Source organism: Podarcis vaucheri (genome assembly GCF_965113315.1).
Source record: "Podarcis vaucheri genome assembly, chromosome: 4".
Classification (NCBI taxonomy): Eukaryota; Metazoa; Chordata; class Lepidosauria; order Squamata; family Lacertidae; genus Podarcis; species Podarcis vaucheri.
In genome coordinates, this window is record NC_138762.1 from 10,994,896 (window position 1) to 11,016,573 (window position 21,678).

General features: G+C 46.1%; 1 protein-coding gene across 3 annotated transcripts in view; it reads left to right on the forward strand.

Moving 5' to 3' along the window:
* The window catches only part of MYO7A (myosin VIIA), a 175,240-nt gene that overhangs the window by 13,248 nt on the left and 140,314 nt on the right, over positions 1-21,678 (forward strand). For all 3 annotated transcript variants that reach the window (XM_082218967.1, XM_082218968.1, XM_082218969.1), the window contains exon 2: positions 8,133-8,190. In XM_082218967.1, coding sequence (XP_082075093.1) covers positions 8,173-8,190 — 18 coding nt within the window. In that variant the 5' untranslated portion in view covers positions 8,133-8,172. The remainder of the gene's footprint in view (positions 1-8,132; positions 8,191-21,678) is intronic.

Consider the following 21,678-nt stretch of genomic DNA (forward strand, 5'->3'; position numbering starts at 1 on the left):
TTGCAGTCCATGGGACTCTCAAGAGTCTCCTCCAGCACCAGAATTCAAAAGCATCCATTCTTCAGCCATCAGCCTTCTTTATGGTCCAGCTCTCACTTCCATACATCACTACTGGGAAACTCATAGCTTTAACTATACAGAACTTTGTCGGCAAGGTGATGTCTCTGCTTTTTAAGATGCTGTCCAGGTTTGTCATTGCTTTTCTCACAAAGAAGCAGGCGTCTTTTAATTTCACGACTGCTGCCACCATCTGCAGTGATCATGGAGCCCATGAAAGTAAAATATCTCACTGCCCCCATTTCTTCCCCTTTTGTTTGTCAGGATGTGATGGGACCAGTGGCCATGATCATCTTAGTGTGCAAAATTTGGAGCAGATTTATAAGTTCAGCAAAATCACCTGATAGATCCCCTCCTGGACTGTACTACTTCAGACAGCACATGGGGGGGGGCTGCAGATCAGAAATCTCCCTATGGTAGAAAAGGAGAGGGCGGAAGGTCAGAGAAAACAGCGTTGGTCTAGCCGTATTCTGAATGTGTTCATTTCCTACATCCTCTTTTTTTTAAGGGAGACATTTCCTCTACTGCCCTCGGGATGATCTTACATCTTTGAGGGCTCACTTGGACTGATCTTCTGGATAAACCTTTTCTTTTTAGATAGAGCACCAGGCCCAAATTTCAAGGGATGTGAATCCTGTAGCATCTGCTATCAGGCTTTCCTCATGCTGAAACAATTAAACCCGTTTGTGTTGCTAAATGATCTTCTCTCTGATTCAGACACAATAGCCTACAAACAAAAGGAAATCACCTGGCCTGTCCCTTTGCGGCCAACCTGTATCAAATTCCTTGGCAACCTTACAAAACTGGCTAGACAAAAAAGCCAAAGGCAAGAGGAGAAGGCCATACTATTCACGCTCCCCACCCCCTTCTCTCCGGCATATTGTTCTGAGGTTCAGAAATTAGGGACTGCTCCATTGTGCTTTCTCTGAGAGGGTTGAAAAATTGATGTGCGTTTCCTGATGGGTCTCGTCAGAACCCCCATGAAACTTTGATAACATACCTGTCCGTGCGTCGCAGGTGGCACTAAACTGGGAAGAGTTGCAAATACTGTAGAGAAGAAGTTAAGCATTCAAAACAATCTTAATAAACAAGAGCAGAAAGCAGAGAGCAACAGGATAGAATTCCACATGGAGCAATGAAACACACTGGGCTGGATCCAGACTGAAGCTGCGATCCTGTACACACTTGATTGAGTCTCATTGAATTCCTTCCAAGCAGAGCAATCCCTATGTATATTTGCTCAAAAGTAAGACGCACTGTAAGGGATGTGGGTGCTGCTGTGGGTTAAACCACAGAGCCTAGAGCTTGCTGATCAGAAGGTCGGCGGTTCGAATCCCTGCGACGGGGTGAGCTCCTGTTGCTCAGTCCCTGCTCCTGCGAACCTAGCAGTTTGAAAGCACGCCAGTGCAAGTAGATAAATAGGTATTTCCGTATGCTGCTCTGGTTCACCAGAAGCGGCTTAGTCATGCTGGCCACATGACCCGGAACCTGTACGTCGGCTCCCTCAGCCAATAAAGCGAGATGAGTGCCACAACCCCAGAGTTGGTCACGAATGGACCTAATGGTCAGGGGTACCTTTACCTTTACCAGCACATAAGGATTGTGGGTGGTGCTGTGGGTTAAACCAGAGAGCCTAGGACTTGCCTGCGACCCCTGGTCAGAGACCCCTGACCATTAGGTCCAGTTGTGGACGACTCTGGGGTTGCGGCATTCATCTCACTTTATTAGCCGAGGGAGCCGGCGTACAGCTTCCGGGTCATGTGGCCAGCATGACTAAGCCGCTTCTGGCGAACCAGAGCAGTGCACGGAAACGCCGTTTACCTTCCCGTCGGAGCGGTACCTATTTATCTACTTGCACTTTGACGTGCTTTCGAACTGCTAGGTTGGCAGGAGCAGGGACCGAGCAACGGGAGCTCACCCCGTCACGGGGATTCAAACTGCTGACCTTCTTATCGGCAAGCCCTAGGCTCTGTGGTTTAACCCATAGTGCCACCCGCGTCCCAAGGCAGCGGGTACTTTGCCCGATAGGGCAGGAAAGCTCACAAATATATTATTGAATGTAGAGTTGCCAACTTCTTCTTTTAAAGTGTTCATCGCTCTTGCGCCTTACACAGCAGTTCAATCTGCCCTGAAAAAGCTTCAGCTGCTCAAGCTGTTCTTAAAGGCAGAGGAGCAGCCAGGGTATTTAGTTAGTTGGCAACCGCAATAGGAAGCCAGCCTTGGGGAGGGGAGAGGGGGGAGCGAACCAGAAACACTCTGGTCATCAACCTGCACTTATGTTAGCAAGTCTTGGCATTTTTCATCTTAATCTCCCTTGGTTTGGCTGTCTGCTGATTTTAAATCTCATGACCAGCCAGGCTGCCAACTAATCCACAGAGGCATTGGCGCTGGATGTTAAATTCATTCCTTCGTTTGCCACCGGTTGCAAGGAATTTCAAGCATTCCTCCTTAGCCTGGGTTCAACTCCCAATGAGCTTCTTTAAAAAACAGCAACAGCAGATCCTTCAAAGTCCAACTGGTTTGCACCTCGTGTTCTGACTATCAGGACCTGCTGGGAATTACACCAAGTCAGGCCATGGCTCATTCCACATTTGCCGCTGGCCCGGATGCAAAGCCAAGGGAGTGGCAGTGAGGCATAGTGGTTGGAATGTCAGACTAGGACCCAGGAGTAAAGGTAAAGGTAAAGGGACCCCTTTACCAAACCCTGGGTTTGGTTTGATGAGGCCCTAAGCTACTGAAGGTAACTTATATGCCCAGCTGTTCTTTGTATTACTGTATTTTAATATTTTGTTGGAAGCCGCCCAGAATGGCTGGGGAAGCCCAGCCAGATGAGCGGGGTATAAATAAATTGTTGTTGTTGTCAACAACAAATTGTCACTGTTTTTTGTGTTGAATATATGCTATATGGTAATTTATGGACCTCATAGGTATCTTGAGCCATTTGTACATAACAAAATACGTATTTTATCAAAGTAATTGTTGAACTGAAATACAGTTAAGAAGTACAGTCATACCTCAGGTTACAGACGCTTCAGGTTGCGGTTTTCGGGTTATGGAGCCGCCGAAACCCGGAAGTAGTGGAACAGGTTACTTCCGGGTTTCGGCAGTCGCGCATGCGCAGAAGTGCTAAATTGCACTTTGCGCATGCACAGAAGCACCAAATCTCAACCGGTATGTGCGCAGACGTGAACGCTGCGGGTTGTGAACGTGCCTCCCGCACGGATCACTTTCGCAACCCGATCGTCCACTGTATATTAATAGTGAAATACAATTAAGAAGTATATTTGGGGGCGGGAGAGAGAGTTGTTCCCTAAGCTATAGCTTCTTTAGCTTATACATGAATCCGGCACTGCTGACATACCTGATTTGAGGCAGGTGTGATTGTAAGGAGTAAGAATGGGTTTAGTTAGGGCTGAGAACCCAGGCAGAGTGATGGCAGAATGTAAGGCATGAACTTGTGCGTCTCACGCCTCCCTGCACCCATGTTTTCTTTCCTCATGCACCTTTGCTGGGAAAGTTATCCTGTTTATTCCTTATTAATTAGCATCTTTGCCCTCAAGGGTCAGCTGGAGGTTGCTAATATAGGTTACACCCTGAGGGAGATGAGCCCATCACTGAAACACAGGCAATCGTGGTGACACCTTTGGGTTGAAGAGCAAGAATGGGGAGCTTGTTGCTGGACTCCATCTCCCATCAGCGAGCATGCCCAGGGGTCAAGGATGATGGGAGATGTAGGAGTCAGTGATTTAAATGAAGGCTCAGCCAGTGGGAGGGTTTGGTTGGGATTGGAAGGAGCAGGGGTCCCGTTCTATTTTGCAGAAGGGAGAAAGGAGGGAGATTCATGGCTGAGAGAGGTGGGGTGAGTGGTGGGTCAGAGACTAAAGCAGTTTGAAGAATTGCTTAGATTCCATAGATGATTTACAGATGGTAGACGATTTGCAGATGGTATTTAACTCCAAGTAGGCTTGCTAAATTCGGGACGCGGGTGGCGCTGTGGGTTAAACCACAGAGCCTAGGACTTGCCGATCAGAAGGCCGGTGGTTCGAATCCCCACGACAGGGTGAACTCCCGTTGCTCGGTCCCTGCTCCTGCCAACTTAGCAGTTCGAAAGCACGTCAAAGTGCAAGTAGATAAATAGGTACTGCTCTGGCGGGAAGGTAAACGGCGTTTCCGTGCGCTGCTCTGGTTCGCCAGAAGCGGCTTAGTCATGCTGGCCACATGACCTGGAAGCTGTACGCCGGCTCCCTCGGCCAATAAAGCGAGATGAGCGCCGCAACGCCAGAGTCGGACACGACTGGAACTCATGTTCAGGGGTCTATTTACCTTTACCTTAGGCTTGCTAAGAGATATAAGACTGAATCAGCTAAGTGCTGGAGATGCAATGAGGTGGAGGGAACATTCTTTCATATGTGGTGGAGCTGTAAAAGGGTAGAAGAGAATGTATTAGGAAATAATCCATAATGAATTGAAAAAAAATGTTTAAAAGTACTTTCCCCAAAAAACCAGAGTCCTTTTTGTTGGGGATAATTCAGATGAAAATTTGTAGGTGTCAAAAAAATGTTATTTATGTATGCCACTACTGCGGCCCGTGTTTCATTAGCCCCAAAATGGAAAATGAGTGAGATCTCAACGAAAGAAGAATGGCAACTTAAGTTGACAGAATATACACGGCTTGCGGACTTAACATGTAGAATAAGACAACAAGGAGAATATACGTTTAGAGAAGATTGGAATATATGGGGGGAAATTGTGTACAGTTGAAAACGCTGGCAGCATTAGGATAAATTCAACAGTGTAAATAAGTTTTGATGGATGCAATAATGGAATACTGAATGGTTTAGTTTTTGTAAAATATCCAGGGATTTATGATATGCAAAATGAACTATGAAAAGAGAGGAAGGAAAGTCACTGATATTTTAAAGATGTTTAAATTAGTATTTTAAATTGTAAAACAGAAAGTTTAATTATACACACACAGAGAGAGAGACACACACAAAGCAGTGCTTACATTCTGGGCCAGATTTCTGCGTACACACACATTATTATTATTATTATTATTATTATTATTATTATTATTATTATTAATTTCCATATTCCTTCCAGGCAAACAAGATGCATTTACAGAGTTGAGGGACACATCCCAGCAGGCTGCTGAGTTCTGGGAAGTGAATGTGATCTGGTGAGAGTCCGGAGGGTGATATGCAGAGGCCCAGAGGCTTTTTAATGGTGATTCTCCACTTACGGAATGCCTGCATCCCCAAGGATGATTATTTGGCACCCTCGCTTTTAATTTTCAAAAGTCCAGGCCAATACTCATTCCCCCCCCCCCAATTCTGCAGGGCAGTTTAGCTACTTTTATTGACTGTCTACCCACGTCCCTGTTATTTTGCATAATTTGCTCTTCTATTTGCATGCCCTAATTTGCATAATTTATTCACGCTTTGCCAGGCAAGGGAACTCCGCTGGAAATCCCTTCCGCCGCCTCTCTGGCTTCTGAGAATACAAGCACATCTTTGCAATCATGAGAGCTTAGAAGCTTGCTTGTTCTTCACATGCTAAACTTACCCTGTGGGGAAACCCCACACTGAAAATGGCAAAAAAAAGATGGTGATATGGAAAAATTGGATGGAAGCAGGTGTATTGACATTGGACCAACTGATCTATGGGGAAGATGAATTTTATATTTTTGCTATTTTAACACAAAAATATGCAGCCCAAGGGCAATATCTTCACTTACAACATCTCCTAAGAAGTGTGTTTGGGCAATCAGCCCTTTCAGCTTCTGAGATACCTGAGATATTGAAACAATTGGACCGCTCATTCACAAATAAAAAGCCAGCAATTACTTTTTATAGATATCCTATTAACAATACACAAGTTTAATATGCAGACTGTAAGAGGTGATTGGAATAAAGAATTGGAACTATCATTGTTACACAGAAAGTGGGAAAATGTATTAGCTTCAATACCTAAGGTGTCATTAGATTTAAAATTAAGACTAATACAACAGAAAATAATACTTCGAGTTTATTGAAATCCTTTAAAGATAAAGGGACCCCTGACAATTAACTCCAGTTGTGAACGACTCTGGGGTTGTGGCGCTCATCTCACTTTACAGGCCGAGGGAGCCGGCGTTTGTCCACAGACAGTTTTTCCGGGTCATGTGGCCAGCATGACTAAGCCACTTCTAGCAAAACCATAGCAGCGCATGGAAACGCCATTTACCTTCCCGCTGGAGCGGTACCTATTTATCTACTTGCACAGTGTGCTTTCAAACTGCTAGGTTAGCAGGAGCTGGGACCGAACAATGGGAGCTCACCCTGTTGCGTGGTTTCGAACCGCCGAGTGGTTTAACCCACAGTGCCACCCAAAAAGGGGTTGCTAAGATAGCTCAGTGTTGGAGATATTGCAAGGACAATGCCTCTCTGAAGCACATGTTTGTACAGTGTTCTTTACTTAACAAGTTTTGGGGGAGAATGTGCTAGAATGTGTAACTATGTGCAGAAAAAGTTAAATCTCTCAGCAGAGAATATTTTATTGAACTATATACCTGCAGTATGGAAATTATCAATGAGGCAACGGAAATGGATTTTCCGTGCCCTAATGGTGCCCAAGAGATTGATATTGAGGAATTGGAAAAACAAAGATATTATACTCTTCAATCAATGGACTGACAGTATGACATCACTGGCAATTTATGAATGGACTGCTTACAGGCGCAGACCCTCTATGGATAAATATGATAACATCTGGAATGAGTTTATACAAAAAGTGGTAGGGCTATTAGCATTTACATAAGCACTAGGACAATAACTAAGATCATGGCCACTGGTCCCACCACCTCCTGGCAAATAGAAGGGGAAGAAATGGAGGCAGTGAGAGATTTTATTTTCTTGGGCTCCATAATCACTGCAGATGGTGACAGCAGTCACAAAATTAAAAGACGCCTGCTTCTTGGGAGGGAAGCAATGACAAACCTAGACAGCATCTTAAAAAGCAGAGACATCACCTTGCCAACAAAGGTCCGTCTAGTTAAAGCTATGGTTTTCCCAGTAGTGATGTATGGAAGTGAGAGCTGGACCAAAAAGAAGGCTGATCGCTGAAGAACGGATGCTTTGAATTATGGTGCTGGAGGAGACTCTTGAGAGTCCCATGGACTGCAAGAAGATCAAACCTATCCATTCTGAAGGAAATCAGCCCTGAGTGCTCACTGAAAGGACAGATCCTGAAGCTGAGGCTCCAATACTTTGGCCACCTCATGAGAAGAGAAGACTCCCTGGAAAAGACCCTGATGTTGGGAAAGATGGAGGGCACAAGGAGAAGGGGACGAGAGAGGACGAGATGGTTGGACAGTGTTCTCGAAGCTACCAGCATAAGTTTGACCAAACTGTGGGAGGCTGTGGAAGACAGGAGTGCCTGGCGTGCTCTGGTCCAGGGGGTCACGACTAAAGGACTAAACAACAACAAGGACAATAACACTATACCAATTTATACAAGAATGTATGGGAATATAATATATTGCGCTTTTTTTTAATGCATATTTTCGCTTTTATACCTTTGTTTTTCTTCCTCTCACTTTTCCTCCTCCTTTTTCTGTATCACTTTATTTCTTTTAACTGACGTAACCTTAATAAAATATAAATATTAAAAAATGAAATGTCTTGTTCTTCAAAAGCGCCACATCCTACGCCTGACACGCTTCCTCCCCCGAACTCCTATGAGTCCAAACCATGCACAAAACCCTGCCGTTATTTTGCCCAGTTCCTGCTGTTTCGTTTGCAGCTTGCCTCCTATACGAGAAACTTCACAAGGAGAATTCATGCTTATCACTGCAGGGAGGCTGTGTGGGTATTAACCTGGTTGCATTTAGAGGATTATCTTCTGTTGTCTAGAACGAAGAGTTCGATAGCTGTCACATTTATAGCGGTGCGTGCTGTTGTTGTTGTTGCTTACAGTTCCAAGCGTGTGTGTTTGACAAAACGATGCTTCTTGGCTGATCGTAATCTCAACCTCTCCAAAATGCAAGTGGTAACCAACTAGTCCCTCTGATTCTCTGATTCTTCTTTCTTCCTCAGGTCCACTGGTGGTGACTGCCGATGACTTTACGTAGGAGCCATGGTTATTCTACGGCAGGTAAGTTGCGTGCCCGCTCTCTGTTGACAGTGCTAATTTTAAGCGACTGTGTTGCTCCCCTGGCTTAAGAAGAAACCTTGTCAGAGATGAGGGGGTGGATAGTTCCCTGGCTATTTTTATGTGACCCCCCACCCGTTTCTGGAAGAGGGCTAGTGGACACTTTTATCTCTTGTATCTCATCGGCCTTAGTCCTTGATTAGCTTAAAGGGAATCACTGACGTGTGTTGTGTAGATTAACTAGCTAGGGAGTGTTTGGCATCATGCAAGGAGTAGATTATATCATTCTCAGCTGGTTGGAGGGGAAACAGCTATAAAGTAACTACACAGCAGTGATTAGAGAAGATCGCGGGAACTTAATGAGACACCTTGCTGAAAAAGGAAAAGGAAAAAGGAGGAAAAGGGAAGTTGATACACCATTCACGTATGGTTCCCCCCAAAAATAATCTTGCATATGATCCATAATATAAGAGGCATTCATACAAATTTAGATCTCCTCCGGTGTCCAGTTGTTTATATTTGAAAATTAGACATCAGAGAAAATTGATATCGTTCACGATGTGGGCAGCGCAGTTCCTCTATAGCATTAATGGAGATCAAAAGCAACTCCCATTGTGAAGGAATCTGGGAAAATAGCCATCATAAATTTGCTGGACCTGTGAAACTGGGATGGCTCCTGTAAATCCTGGACTGTCCCTGGAAAATAGGGACGCATGGGGGTGCTTTGTTTTCAAGATAACAGTGTGCAAGTTGTTATGTACAATTGAGCATAAAGGAAAACACAGCCTATGTCACTGCAAAATAAGATATTGGAGCACTCTAAATCATTTACACATACACAGAAAATAGCAGCAACACATGGAGATCTGCACTGATTGTTGCAATGCCTCCCAAATCATTATTATTCTATGATTATAAGATTATTGTAGAATCTTAAAAGTAAAGGTAAAGGGACCCCTGACCATTAGGTCCAGTCGTGACCGACTCTGGGGTTGTGGCGCTCATTGTGCTTTATTGGCCGAGGGAGCCGGCGTACAGCTTCCAGGTCATGTGGCCAGCATGACTAAGCTGCTTCTGGTGAACCAGAGCAGCGCACGGAAACGCCGTTTACCTTCCCGTTGGAGCAGTACCTATTTATCTACTTGCACCTTGACGTGCTTTTGAACTGCTAGGTTGGCAGGAGCAGGGACCGAGCAGCGGGAGCTCACCCCGTCGCAGGGATTCGAACCGCCGACCTTCTGATCGGCAAGTCCTAGGCCCTGTGGTTTAACCGACAGCGCCACCTGCGTCCCTTGTAGAATCTTAAAAGGCTGCAAAAACTTTACATGGGGCTGTGACTCTCACGAGGGGACTGCATTTCTGAAATTGGCCACTACCCTGCTGAAGAAAGTTGTGATGCAACCTGTTTGTATCAGCTCTTGTCATAAAAGGAGAGGAAAGCTGAGCTTTGTCTGAGCTCAGAGAACCTATCCGCTCATCCCGGCATCTTTTCCCTTCCGCATTGTAAGTTTAAAGAGAAGCAAATATTGTTGGGCAGAGGGAAGGTCTGTTGAGAGCCAGAGCTTATCATCTTTAGCGGCTGGCAAATTGGTTGTGGCAACCTGCTTTCTGGGTAAACAAAGAGAGGAGGAACGGGTGAGGAGCAAAGGGGCTGTAAAAACTGCGGCCTCTGTGTGTCTGTTTTATGGTACTGCTGGGCTGCATTAAAGGATCACAGCATTTGTCCGCGATACAGGTTTACCGTATTTTTCGCTCCATAAGACGCACCTGACCATAAGACGCACCTAGTTTTTAGAGGGGGAAAGCAAGAAAAAAAATATTCTGCGCAGAGCACGTAAGCGGCTGTTGCTTTTCTTGCTTTAAACCCTTCCGTCCCTCCTCCTGCTTTGCTGAGAAGCCAGCAGAGCAAGAGCGATAGCTACGCAGCGCCTCTTCTGCTGGCTTCCCAGCAAAGCGGGATGAGGGACGAAAGGGAGCCCTTACAAGGGAGCACTGAGCAAAGGCTCTTGCTGGCTTTTCTGGGAGGTGGGGGAAGGGACAGAGGGCAGCCTGTCAGTCCCTTCCCCCACCTCCTGGAAAAGTCCCCAAGAGCTGCGCTCTCTTTAAGGAGCCGCGCGGAGCATGTGTGGGGGCTTGGGGCTCTTGGGAGCTTTTCCCTAAGGAGGGAGAAGGGACTGACGGGCTGCCCTTCTCCCTCCTGGGGGAAAAGCCCCCAAGAGCCGCATACATGCTCCACACGGCTCTTTAAAGGGAGCGCTGAGCAGAGCCTCCCGCCTGCATTCGCTGCAGAAGACGCACACACATTTCCCCTTACTTTTTAGGAGGGAAAAAGTGCATCTTATGGAGCAAAAAATACAGTAGTTCAAGAACAGGTGAATGGTTCAGTCTGGGGGGGAAAGAACTAAAAACTCTGTTTTGCAACCCCTTTGTTTACCACTGAGTTATGTACCAGCTGGGTATTTGACACCTGTTAAACTAGCGAGAAGATCAAACCTATCCATTCTGAAGGAAATCAGCCCTGAGTGCTCACTGGAAGGACAGATCCTGAAGCTGAGGCTCCAAGACATTGGCCACCTCATGAGAAGAGAAGACTCCCTGGAAAAGACCCTGATGTTGGGAAAGATGGAGGGCACAAGGAGAAGGGGATGACGGAGGACGAGATGGTTGGACAGTGTTCTCGAAGCTACCAGCATGACTTTGACCAAACTGCGGGAGGCAGTGGAAGACAGGAGAGCCTGGCATGCTCTGGTCCATGGGATCATGAAGAGTTGGACACGACTAAACAACTAAACAACAACAAACTAGCGATAATGTACAGGATGATTAGTAAGCCATGTTGGAAATGCAAAGATAAAGATGGAGATTTTTACCACATGTGGTGGACATGTGAGAAAATGAAACAGTTTTGGGAACAGATTTATAACGAATTGAAAAAGAGATTTAAATACACTTTACCGAAAAAGCTGGAAGCTTTCTTCCTAGGCTTGATGGGAGAGGAAATATAAAAAGCAGATCAAGGGTTATTTATTTATGTATGCTATGACTGCTGCCAGAACTTTGTTAGCTCCAAAATGGAAAGTACCAGAATTACCAACAATAGAGGAGTGGCAGACGAAGATGGTTGATTATGTGGAACTAGCAAAACTGACCTGTAGGATCCGAAATCAGGAGGAAGCAAAATTCCAAAAAGATTGGAGTAAATTTATGGAGTACATAAATAATAACTGTAGAAATTTGAAGACTCTGGCAGGACTGAAATAAATGTTACGACGTAGATAGGATTGGATATACAATATGAAACTGTGGAAAAGTAACTGACATAAGAAAACCTGTTGAAGTGAGGGAAGGAAGTCAATGCTCAGCAGAGTGTGGGGAAGGAATGTGGGTAAATGATTGTTGAATTTTACTGTATTTTATTTGTTTGTATTAAAGGAAGCACCAATAAAAAACATTTTTTAAAAAAGAGTTATGTACCAGCTGTAGCTCCATAGTAAACGAAAGTGTTGCATGCAGATGGGTCTCAGATCTCATCCCAGTCAAACGGTAGTGTCAGGGAACTGACCTCGGAGGGAGAGGCGAAGGGGAGGCTCCCAGATGATGCTGGCGAAGGACCCAGCAGCAGGGGGAGAAACAGCTCAGTAGAGGGGGAAGCCAATCAGCGCAACACCGGGGATAAAGGGAGGCAGATGGGGGAATTGGAGAGAGGGCTCCAGGACTCTTCACTGGACATCAGTGAGGAGAGCCCAGGTCCTCCGCTACCCACGCCTTCCCTGCGCAGAAGACTCCCGCGCAGTGAGAGGAGGAGGAGACTGGGTGTCAAACAACTTTTATGCTGGAAGAGGTTCAAGAAACGCCCACTGACGGATTCTGCCAGTGACTGAGGCAGCCGCGATGAGAAGGGGCTGCGCAGTCAGAAAGGTTTAACAAGGCAAATTAACCGAGAAAGGCACCAGTTTACGCACGAGTAACTCATAGCCATTACAGATAGGGTAGGAGGAGACAGGAAGTACCTCTCTCTCCCTGAGAGCCTGGAGACATTCTGCCAGTCAGAGGAGCCCTCCAGATACATTTGGACTACAACTCCCATCATTGCTTACCACTGGTGACTCTGGCTAGGGCTGATGGGAGTTGTAGTCCATCATTTTCCTGAGGCCCCCATGCTTTCCGCCCCTGAAGGAGCCTAGACCATGGGTAGGCAAACTAAGGATCAGGGGTCGGATCCGGCCCAATCGCCTTCTAAATCCAGCCCGCAGACGGTCCAGGAATCAGTGTGTTTTTACATGAGTAGAATGCGTTCTCTTATTTAAAATGCATTTCTGGGTTATTTGTGGGGCATGGGAATTTGTTCATTATTTTCCTTCAAAATATAGTTCCCCCACAAGGTCTGAGGGACAGTGGACCGGCCCCCTGCTGAAAAAGTTTGCTGACCCCTGGCCTAGATGGAGTTAGATGGAATATTGTTTTGTTCTGATAGAAGGCAGCTTTCTGTCTTCCTGCCCTGTGGTACTTGGACTGGGTCTGAGACCCTACCTGCCTGCACACTGTCTTGCCGGAGTATTACATGCTCTGGTTATATCCTGCTTGGACTACTGCAATATGCTCTACGTGGGGCTACCTTTGAAGGTGACCCAGAAACTATAACTAACACAGCTGCCAGACTGGTGACTGCGAGCGGCTGCCAGGACCACAAATACACCGGTCCTGAAAGACCTCCACTGGCTCCCAGTACATTTCCGAGCACAATTCAAAGTGTTGGTAAATGGCCTCAGCCCTGTATACCTGAAGGAGCATCTCCATCCCCATCGTTCACTGAGGTCCAGCTGCGAGGGCCTTCTGCCTGGTTCCCTCATTAAGAGAAGTTACAGAGAACCAGACAGAGGGCCTTCTCGGTGGTGGCACCCACCCTGTGGAACACCCTCCCGTCAGATGCCAAAGAGATAAATAAACATATGACCTACTGTAGACATATGAAGGCAGCCTTGGACACATTTAATGTGTGATGTGTAACGTTTTGTTGCGGTTATGTTTTTGTATATTTGTATACAGTGGTACCTCGGGTTAAGTACTTAATTCGTTCCGGAGGTCCGTTCTTAACCTGAAACTGTTCTTAACCTGAGGTACCACTTTAGCTAATGGGGCCTCCCGCTGCTGCCGCACTGCCGGAGCACGATTTCTGTTCTCATCCTGAAGCAAAGTTCTTAACCCGAGGTACTATTTCTGGGTTAGCGGAGTCTGTAACCTGAAGCATCTGTAACATGAAGCGTATGTAACCCGAGGTACCACTGTATTTTGTTGGAAGCCTCCCCGAGTGGCCGGGGCAAAATAAATTGTTGTTGTTGTTGCTGCTGCTGATGTTGTTGTTGTTGTTCCAAATAGCCCTTGAAATAGAGGACTTCTTCAAATAGAGGACTGTCCTTCATATATAGATCTATCTTCTCTAAAGTAGGCCACCTGCAGATGGTGTGTGTTGGAGGATATAGATCAGGCTTCCTCAACCTCGGCCCTCCAGATGTTTTGAGACTACATTTCCCATCATCCCTGACCTCTGGTCCTGCTAGCTAGGGATCATGGGAGTTGTAGGCTGAAAACATCTGGAGGGCCGAGGTTGAGGAAGCCTGATATAAGGTCCTCCTGAAAGTCCTCAGGTACTTTTCTCCTCTGTCTCTCTCTGATTCCTGAAATGGGGGTTAGTAGGGAGAAAAAGGTGTTTGTTAGGAGAAGCTAATGCAGCCTTTGGCAAGTTCTGTTGCCCGTGACCATGCGGATGAGGGGATGGTGGGAGTTGTAGTCCAAAACATCTGGGAGGCATCAGGTTGGTGAACACAGGGCTAAAGAAAGGTTAGTGTTTGGCAGAGGGAGGCCCCCATAACACCCCCCCCCATTTCTCTCATTTATCTTCCCTCTAAAGCAGGGACAAGGTCCGTATAGTTAAAGCTATGGTTTTCCCAGTAGTGATGTATGGACCATAAAGAAGGCTGATCGCCGAAGAATTGATGCTTTTGAATTCTGGTGCTGGAGGAGACTCTTGAGAGTCCCATGGACTGCAAGAAGATCAAACCGGTCCATTCTGAAGGAAATCAGCCCTGAGTGCTCACTGGAAAGACAGATCCTGAAGCTGAGGCTCCAGTACTTTGGCCACCTCATGAGAAGAGAAGACTCCCTGGAAAAGACCCTGGTGCTGGGAAAGATGGAGGGCACAAGGAGAAGCGGACGACAGAGGACGAGATGGTTGGACAGTGTTCTTGAAGCTACAAACATGAGTTTGACCAAATTGCGGGAGGAGGTGGAAGACAGGAGTGCCTGGCATGCTCTGGTCCATGGGGTCATGAAGAGTCAGACATGACTAAACGACTAAACAACAACAACAACAAAGCAGGGACCCTCAACTCCACTTTAAATGTGGTACGGCCCCTCCAGCCGCTCTCACACATGAAACTAGATGGAGAAAAGCAGCAGAGACACAAATCAAGGTTTCCTCCTTCTGAGAGGAGCAGATGGAAACCTGTGCAAAGCTATTCAGAACCACACCTGTTCCTACAGTCCTGTGAGCATAGTGGAAGGAAACTGCCTTTCTTCTTTATGTTCCTCAGATAGGGCAGGGCATCGTCTTTTGGTCCCCCCCCCAAAGAATCAGTTAAGGAATAAGTAAATAAATTCTTTAGATGTTGGCTGTGCATGTTGAGCATGTTGACTTTCTCCTATGTGGCATATAGAGATTGTCAGGTCTCTGCCAGGGACTGGTGGGGTGGCTGTGATGATGTCATGAGGTGGGGGCACGTGATGCTGTTGGGCTGATTTGATTTCATAGATGTGTATATTGCTTTCTACTGTTAAAAAGAGCCTAGGACTTGCCAATCAGAAGGTCGGCGGCTCAAATCCCTGTAACGGGGTGAGCTCCCATTGCTCGGTCCCTGCTCCTGCCAACCTAGCAGTTCAAAGGCACGTCAAGGTGCAAGTAGATAAATAGGTACCGCTCCGGCAGGAAGGTAAACGGCGTTTCCGTGCACTGCTCTTTTTCACCAGAAGCAGCTTCGTCATGCTGGCCACATGACCCGGAAGCTGTACGCCGGCTCCCTCGGCCAGTAAAGCGAGATGAGCGCCGCAACCCCAGAGTCATTCGCGACTGGACCTAACGGTCAGGGGTCCCTTTACCTTTATACCTAACAACTTTACAATCCATATACGTATTTGCATAAAATTCATTTATGGAATGTTTCCCATGGGGTGCTCTGAAGCAATTAGCAATAGGATAACGTTATTAAAACAGTTAAAACAACTGCATATTAAAAATTTTTTTTAAAGCAATACAGTGGACGCTCGGGTTGTGAATGTGATCTGTGCGGGAAGCACGTTCGCAACCCACAACGTTTGCAACCCGCAGAGCTGCGTCTGCACACACACAGGTCGCAATTCAGCGCTTCTGCATATGTGCAAGCGTCAAAACCCAGAAGTAACGCATTCCGGTAGTTCCGGGTTCGGCACAGTGCGCAACACAAAATCACGCAACCCAAAACGTCTGTAACCCGAGGTATGACTGTAATAAAAAAGTCACATACATGAAACCAATTTGAATCCGAGATACCGAGATTTAAGAAGGCTTGTCAAAACACAATAAACCCAACACAACACCAGAGAACCCGCACAACTGTTCTGTTTGAGTTATTGGATGGAGTAACTCTCATCGACAGTTGCCAAGGACTACAAGATAAAAGCCGGCACTTTTCTAACAATTGTATCTCGCTCTTTGTTTACAGAGCTCATAATGACTCAGGTGGCAACTCTCAAAGTAGAACAATCCAGGCGAGTTGTGTGTTGCCCTTGCGCCAGGAGGGGCACCCATAGCTTAGTCGTAGGTCACTTGCTTTGAATGCAGAAGAGTCCAGGTTCAATAAGAACCTAAAAAGGGCCTTTTGGATGAGGCCAATGTGCTACCTCGTCCAGCGTCCTGGTCTCACAGGGGCCAACCAGAAACCCACCTGCAATTCCCACCAAAAGGCCTTTTCTGTGGTGGCTCCCTAACCTTGGACTGCTCTCCCCAGAGAGCCTCACCAGCTGCCATCATTACATGTCTTTATTTTTTAAAAAAAAATAAATTATGATTTTCAGTTACATACATTTCAATGGTTTTACAGTCATTTTAACATTTCAGAACTCCCTTCTTCCTCTTTTTGCGGTTCCTTAAATTTATTTCTATCTTAGTCCTGCTCATTAATTTCAGTGGGTTATCTCTGAGTAAAAACAAGTGGGATACAGTGGAACCTCAATTCCCGAATGCCTCTGTTGTCGTACGTTTTGGTTTTCAAACACTGAACACCCAGAAGTAAATGCTTCCATTTTTTTAATGTTTTCTGGAACCCGAACATGTGACGTGGCTGCCACTGAGTGCAAGAAGCTCTTGCAACCAATGGGAAGCCACATCTCCGCTTTTCAACATTTTGGAAGCCAAACGGATGTCGTTCAAGAACTGAGGTACCACTAAATGTCTGAAACCCTTGGATGAACCTATTGTCAGTGATGGCTGAGTGACACTTAGGCCCCATGTGATGGGACATGTTCAGTCTTCTTCTTCTTCTTCAATTACTCATAGCCGAGTAAGATTATCTTCCATGAACATGGTTTTAACAATGAGTCCGTAAGTGACTGTGGAGGCCAATTCTGGATCCACACGTCCTTCCACGGTGGGGACACAGGTTTCCGGGTGGGAGTTGAGCACAGTGAGGGTTTGCCAAGCGTGCCTTCCTCTTAGCATGTTTCTCCCTTGCATCCTGAGTTTGAGTGTCTTCAAAGCCCATGACACCTTTGGTAAAGGCTGTTCTCCAACTGGAGCACTCACAGGCCAGTGTTTCCCAGTTGTTGGTGTTTATACCACATTTTTAAAAATTTGCCTTGAGATAGGTTTAACTCTTTTGTTGACCACCAGCATTGCACTTTCCATTTTTAAGTTTGGAATAGAGTAGTTGCTTTGGAAGACAATCATCAGGCATCCGCACAACATGACCAGTCCAACAAAGTTGATGTTGAAGAATCATTGCTTCAACACTGGTGATCTTTGCTTCTTCCAGTACACTGGCATTAGTTCACTGGCATTAGTTCACAAATTTTTCAGAGACACAGTTGATGGAATCTTTTGAGGAGTTGGAGATGGCGTTTGTAAGTGGTCCATGATTCACAGGCATACAGTAAGGTTGTTAGTACAATAGCTTTGTAAACAAGCATTTTGGTTTCCCTGCGAATGTCCCAGTCCTCAAACACTCTGAACGTCAATCGGGAGAAAGCCGCACTCGCAGAGCTCAGGCGATGCTGGATTTCGGCATCAATGTCGACCCTTGTGGGAAGATAAGACCACCGAGTGCTTTTGGATGAGTGAGGGGCGTGAAGCAAGGCAGCAATTACCGCTGGCCTCCCAGACATCATCACCACGGCTGTGAGCTCTCCCTCATAAATCACACGCTCCGCAAGCTGTTGTCCATTCTTGTCTTGTACAGGATTGATGTCCAAACCTGGAAGCTTCTCTGGACGGCAGTAAACAGGGCCACAAACGGCGCTCTGAGTGCCTGCCGGATGGTCCATTTGCATATAGATTGAAATGTGAATCACTGGGGCCTACTCATTAGCTGGAGGGATTGAGGCATTTGGCATTTTTAATGGCACCCACTGTCAGGATTCTGGCCATCAAATGGATTTACGAGGCAATTAATGCCTCCACAGTGGGCGCGATGGGGCAATGAAGATTCAGGTGGTGGGGAGAGGTGGGTGTCTTGCATATCCTCCAACATTTCTCTGGTGAAAATAGGGATGTCCCGTTCCACAGTGATAATTTCACTATTTATACCCCACACATCTGACTGGGTTGCCCCAGCCATGCCGGGCAGCTTCCGACATATATAAAAACGTAATAAAAAATAAACATTTTTTAAAAAAACTTCCCTATACAGGATTGTACTGTCAAACATGGCCGCTTAACAGCAGCAACAATATGGTTCAAAATGAAGCCTGTCTTCATGTATTGTTTCTTATGTTCCAGCTTTCAAAGTTTTGAATTTCTTTTGCTATGCATCTCAGCAGCAATATAGCATTAACAAACTACTGCCACAGGGCCAGACAGAGAGACCTGGAGATCTGAATTTGTCCTCGAGGCTTGAGATTCCTTATTCCGGGATTAGATCATACTGACTCTCTGTAGAGTGTGTGCTCTGACATTCTCAACCCCGCCACATAATTTGGCGTCCGGTGGGTACCCAAACATGCCTGGTGGGCCACACTCAGCTTAGTGAGTCACTACTATGTTTCCAAGCACAATTCAAAGTGTTGGTGCTGACCTTTAAAGCCCTAAATAGCCTTGGCCCAGTAGACCTGAAGGAGTGTCTCCACCCCCATCGTTCTACCCGGACACTGAGGTCCAGCTCTGAGGGCCTTCTGGTGGTTCCCTCACTGTCAGAAGCGAGGCTACAGGGAACCAGGCAGAGGGCCTTCTCGGTGGTGGCGCCCGCCCTGTGAAACACCCTCCTATCAGATGTCAAGGAAATAAACAACTATCTGACTTTTAGAAGACATCTGAAGGGAGCTTTTAATGTTTGATGTTTCTAATATTCTGTTGGTAGCTGCCCAGAATGGCTAGGGAAACCCAGCCAGATGGGCAGGGTATATATAAAAATATATATTATTAATAAATTATTATTGCTAAAGATGCACAACCAGTCCATTTTGGTTCTCTCTTGTTCTTCCGAACTTAAATCCAGCTTCCCACATTCCTGCAGATTTTTCTTTTTTAATTCCTCTTGAAAGTTCGTTAGCATTCTAGTGTGAATTTCTCCTAATATATGCATTCCATGCAGGTTGGATTAATATGCATATTCTAAAAAGAAATTCCTTCCACTGAAATGTATTTCTGTTTGTTACTGTCACTAATAGGTACCGTATTTTTCGCTCTATAACACGCACCAGACCATAACATGCACATAGTTTTTAGAGGAGGAAAACAAGAAAAAAAATATTCTAAAGAAAATAGTGGATATATGATTTTTGTGGTTCATGCTGTGGCCACAGACATGTGATCTGACAGTGAGTTTGGAGTAGCCCAATGCAAAAATCCTGAGGATCCATGTGGATCCATGCTTTGTAACCATGGAGGAGGGAAGGAAGGGGAGCCATGGATCCTCTGCTCACGACTGCAGCAGATGCCCCCCGCCACCCGCAGGCATTCGCTCCATAACACGCACAGACATTTCCCCTTACTTTCTAGGAGGAAAAAAGTGAGTGTTATGGTGCAAAAAATACGGTATGTTATTATGCACTGGTCCTCCTAATACGATGCATTTTGTGCAACTCGCTTCATTGGAGAATGGCATCCCCCAAAATTCAGCGGAGTATGAATTTTGAAGGTTGGGGGTTGTTTTTTGGGTCTGATTCGCAAGAGAGGTGCCAATCAGGGACTTCCTCATTAAAATGCAAACGAGATCTGAGTTATCCCAGCATCTCAATATGCCCGGCACCCCCCTCCTGCTGATTTCACCAGCACAGAACGGAGAGTTTTTCTTCTCCCAGCCGAATGGCCTCTTTTGCGCAGCCGGGCCAAATGGAATGTGAACGATTTATGGCCGTTTGCCAAGGAAGAGGGCAAGGCCCATTTTACTGCCTGTGCCACCCACCACCAATGCCTTTCTCTGGGTCACAGGCTGCAGTTTCACGACCCACAAATCACTCCCTGGAAGGCGGCTTCCGCGTAGATTTATTGCAAGGGGGAAGGTGTTCATTTTGCAGCGAAGCAGGCGACTGTTCTTATTTGTCCATAATATCACCTGCCAGGAGATGCTATCAGTTATGTTGACATTCTCCATGTCCTTCCTTCAGGGGGGCTGGGTTGGTGCTAGAGGAGGAGCCGTAGAACGAGAACTACCATGTGTGTTTTGCCAAGATAATGTCAATGTGAATCTATACATGATCAGCTGTTGTTTGACAATATGGTGGGAGAGGCTTTCGCACTCCGACGGTCACACTTATTTATTTATTATTGTTAACGGAGAAATCTGAGGGCTCCCTTGGACAAAAAACAAGGACACCAGCCAGGAATACCAGAGCAAAACAGCAGCCAGTAGGCTTGGTCTTTATTGAAGACTTGCGACAGGACTCCCACCTGCCACAAGGTGGAACAAGATGGAATCCCTGAACAAAAGAGCCCCCAAACTTTTATTAGCTGCTAATCCCAATGTTACATCCCCCCCAACTACATCACTCATACGTCATGGTTACATCATGAAAGGGGAGGTCTGGTGACAGTAATCTGAGCATCCTGGACCCTGCCCCATGGTTCCCCTTGCCCTCTACCAAACACCCATCAAGTGTAACAAAAGAGATATGTACATTTCCCTGTTTCCCAGCCAAGTTAATCACACCCTTTTGTCTTCATCTGGGTTTGTTATTTCTGGAATGGCTACCTGTCTGGCACTCAGGTATCAGGATGCCAGGGATTATCACTCAGGCAGAGGGGCTGCTGAGTAGCTGAGCTCACATGTCTACAGTGGTGCCCCGCAAGACGAATGCCTCGCAAGATGGAAAACCTGCTAGACGAAAGGGTTTTCCGTTTTTGAGCTGCTTCGCAAGACGATTTTCCCTATGGGCTTGCTTTGCAAGATGAAAACATCTTGCGAGTGTTCCGATTTTTCCCTGCTCCCCCCCCTTTTCTAAGCCGCTAAGCCGCTAATAGCCTTTTAGCCGCTAATCCGCCAAGCCTTTAATAGCCGCTAAGCCTTTAATAGCCGCTAAACCGCTAATAGCGCTAATCCGCTAAGCCGCTAATAGGGTTGCTTCGCAAGACGAAAAAACCGCTAGACGAAGAGACTCGCGGAACGGATTAATTTCGTCTTGCGAGGCACCACTGTATATGAATTCTGAAGTTTTCCCAGTGAGCCAGTACAGAGATACATTTATCAGTGAATTCTTACATTTGGTATCGCGCAGCAAAGGCCCTTTGAATAGATAGGAAGAAACTGTGATGAAGTGTTTTGTGGGGACAAATCACAAAAGTCACAAAAGTGATTGCGCTGGTTTTGGTAGTGGGCTGCATGTGCACAATATCTGCTGGAGGGGCAACCCCCTCCAACCTATACATAAATTCCTGCAACATTATTAAATTTAAAGACATAAGAAGAGCACTGCTGGGTCCGGCCAATGGCCTTTGTAGACCAACATCCTGTTCTCACAATGGCCAATCAGAGAACAGACAAATTCCAGACCCTCCAAGTGTTCCCATTTTACAGAAGCCACCTGAGTTTCTGGTTTGATCCCAGAATGCGCCACTTTCCTTTAGGATGTCCCTATTTTCATCGGAGAGATGTTGGACGGTATGGAGTTATCCGACCCCTGAACCAAGGAGATAAGTAACTCTGCAACATTTAGGAGACATCTGAAGGCAGCAATGTATAGGGAAGTTTTAAAAAATGTTTAACATTTTATTATGTTTTTATATATGGTGGAAGCTGCCCAGAGTGGCTG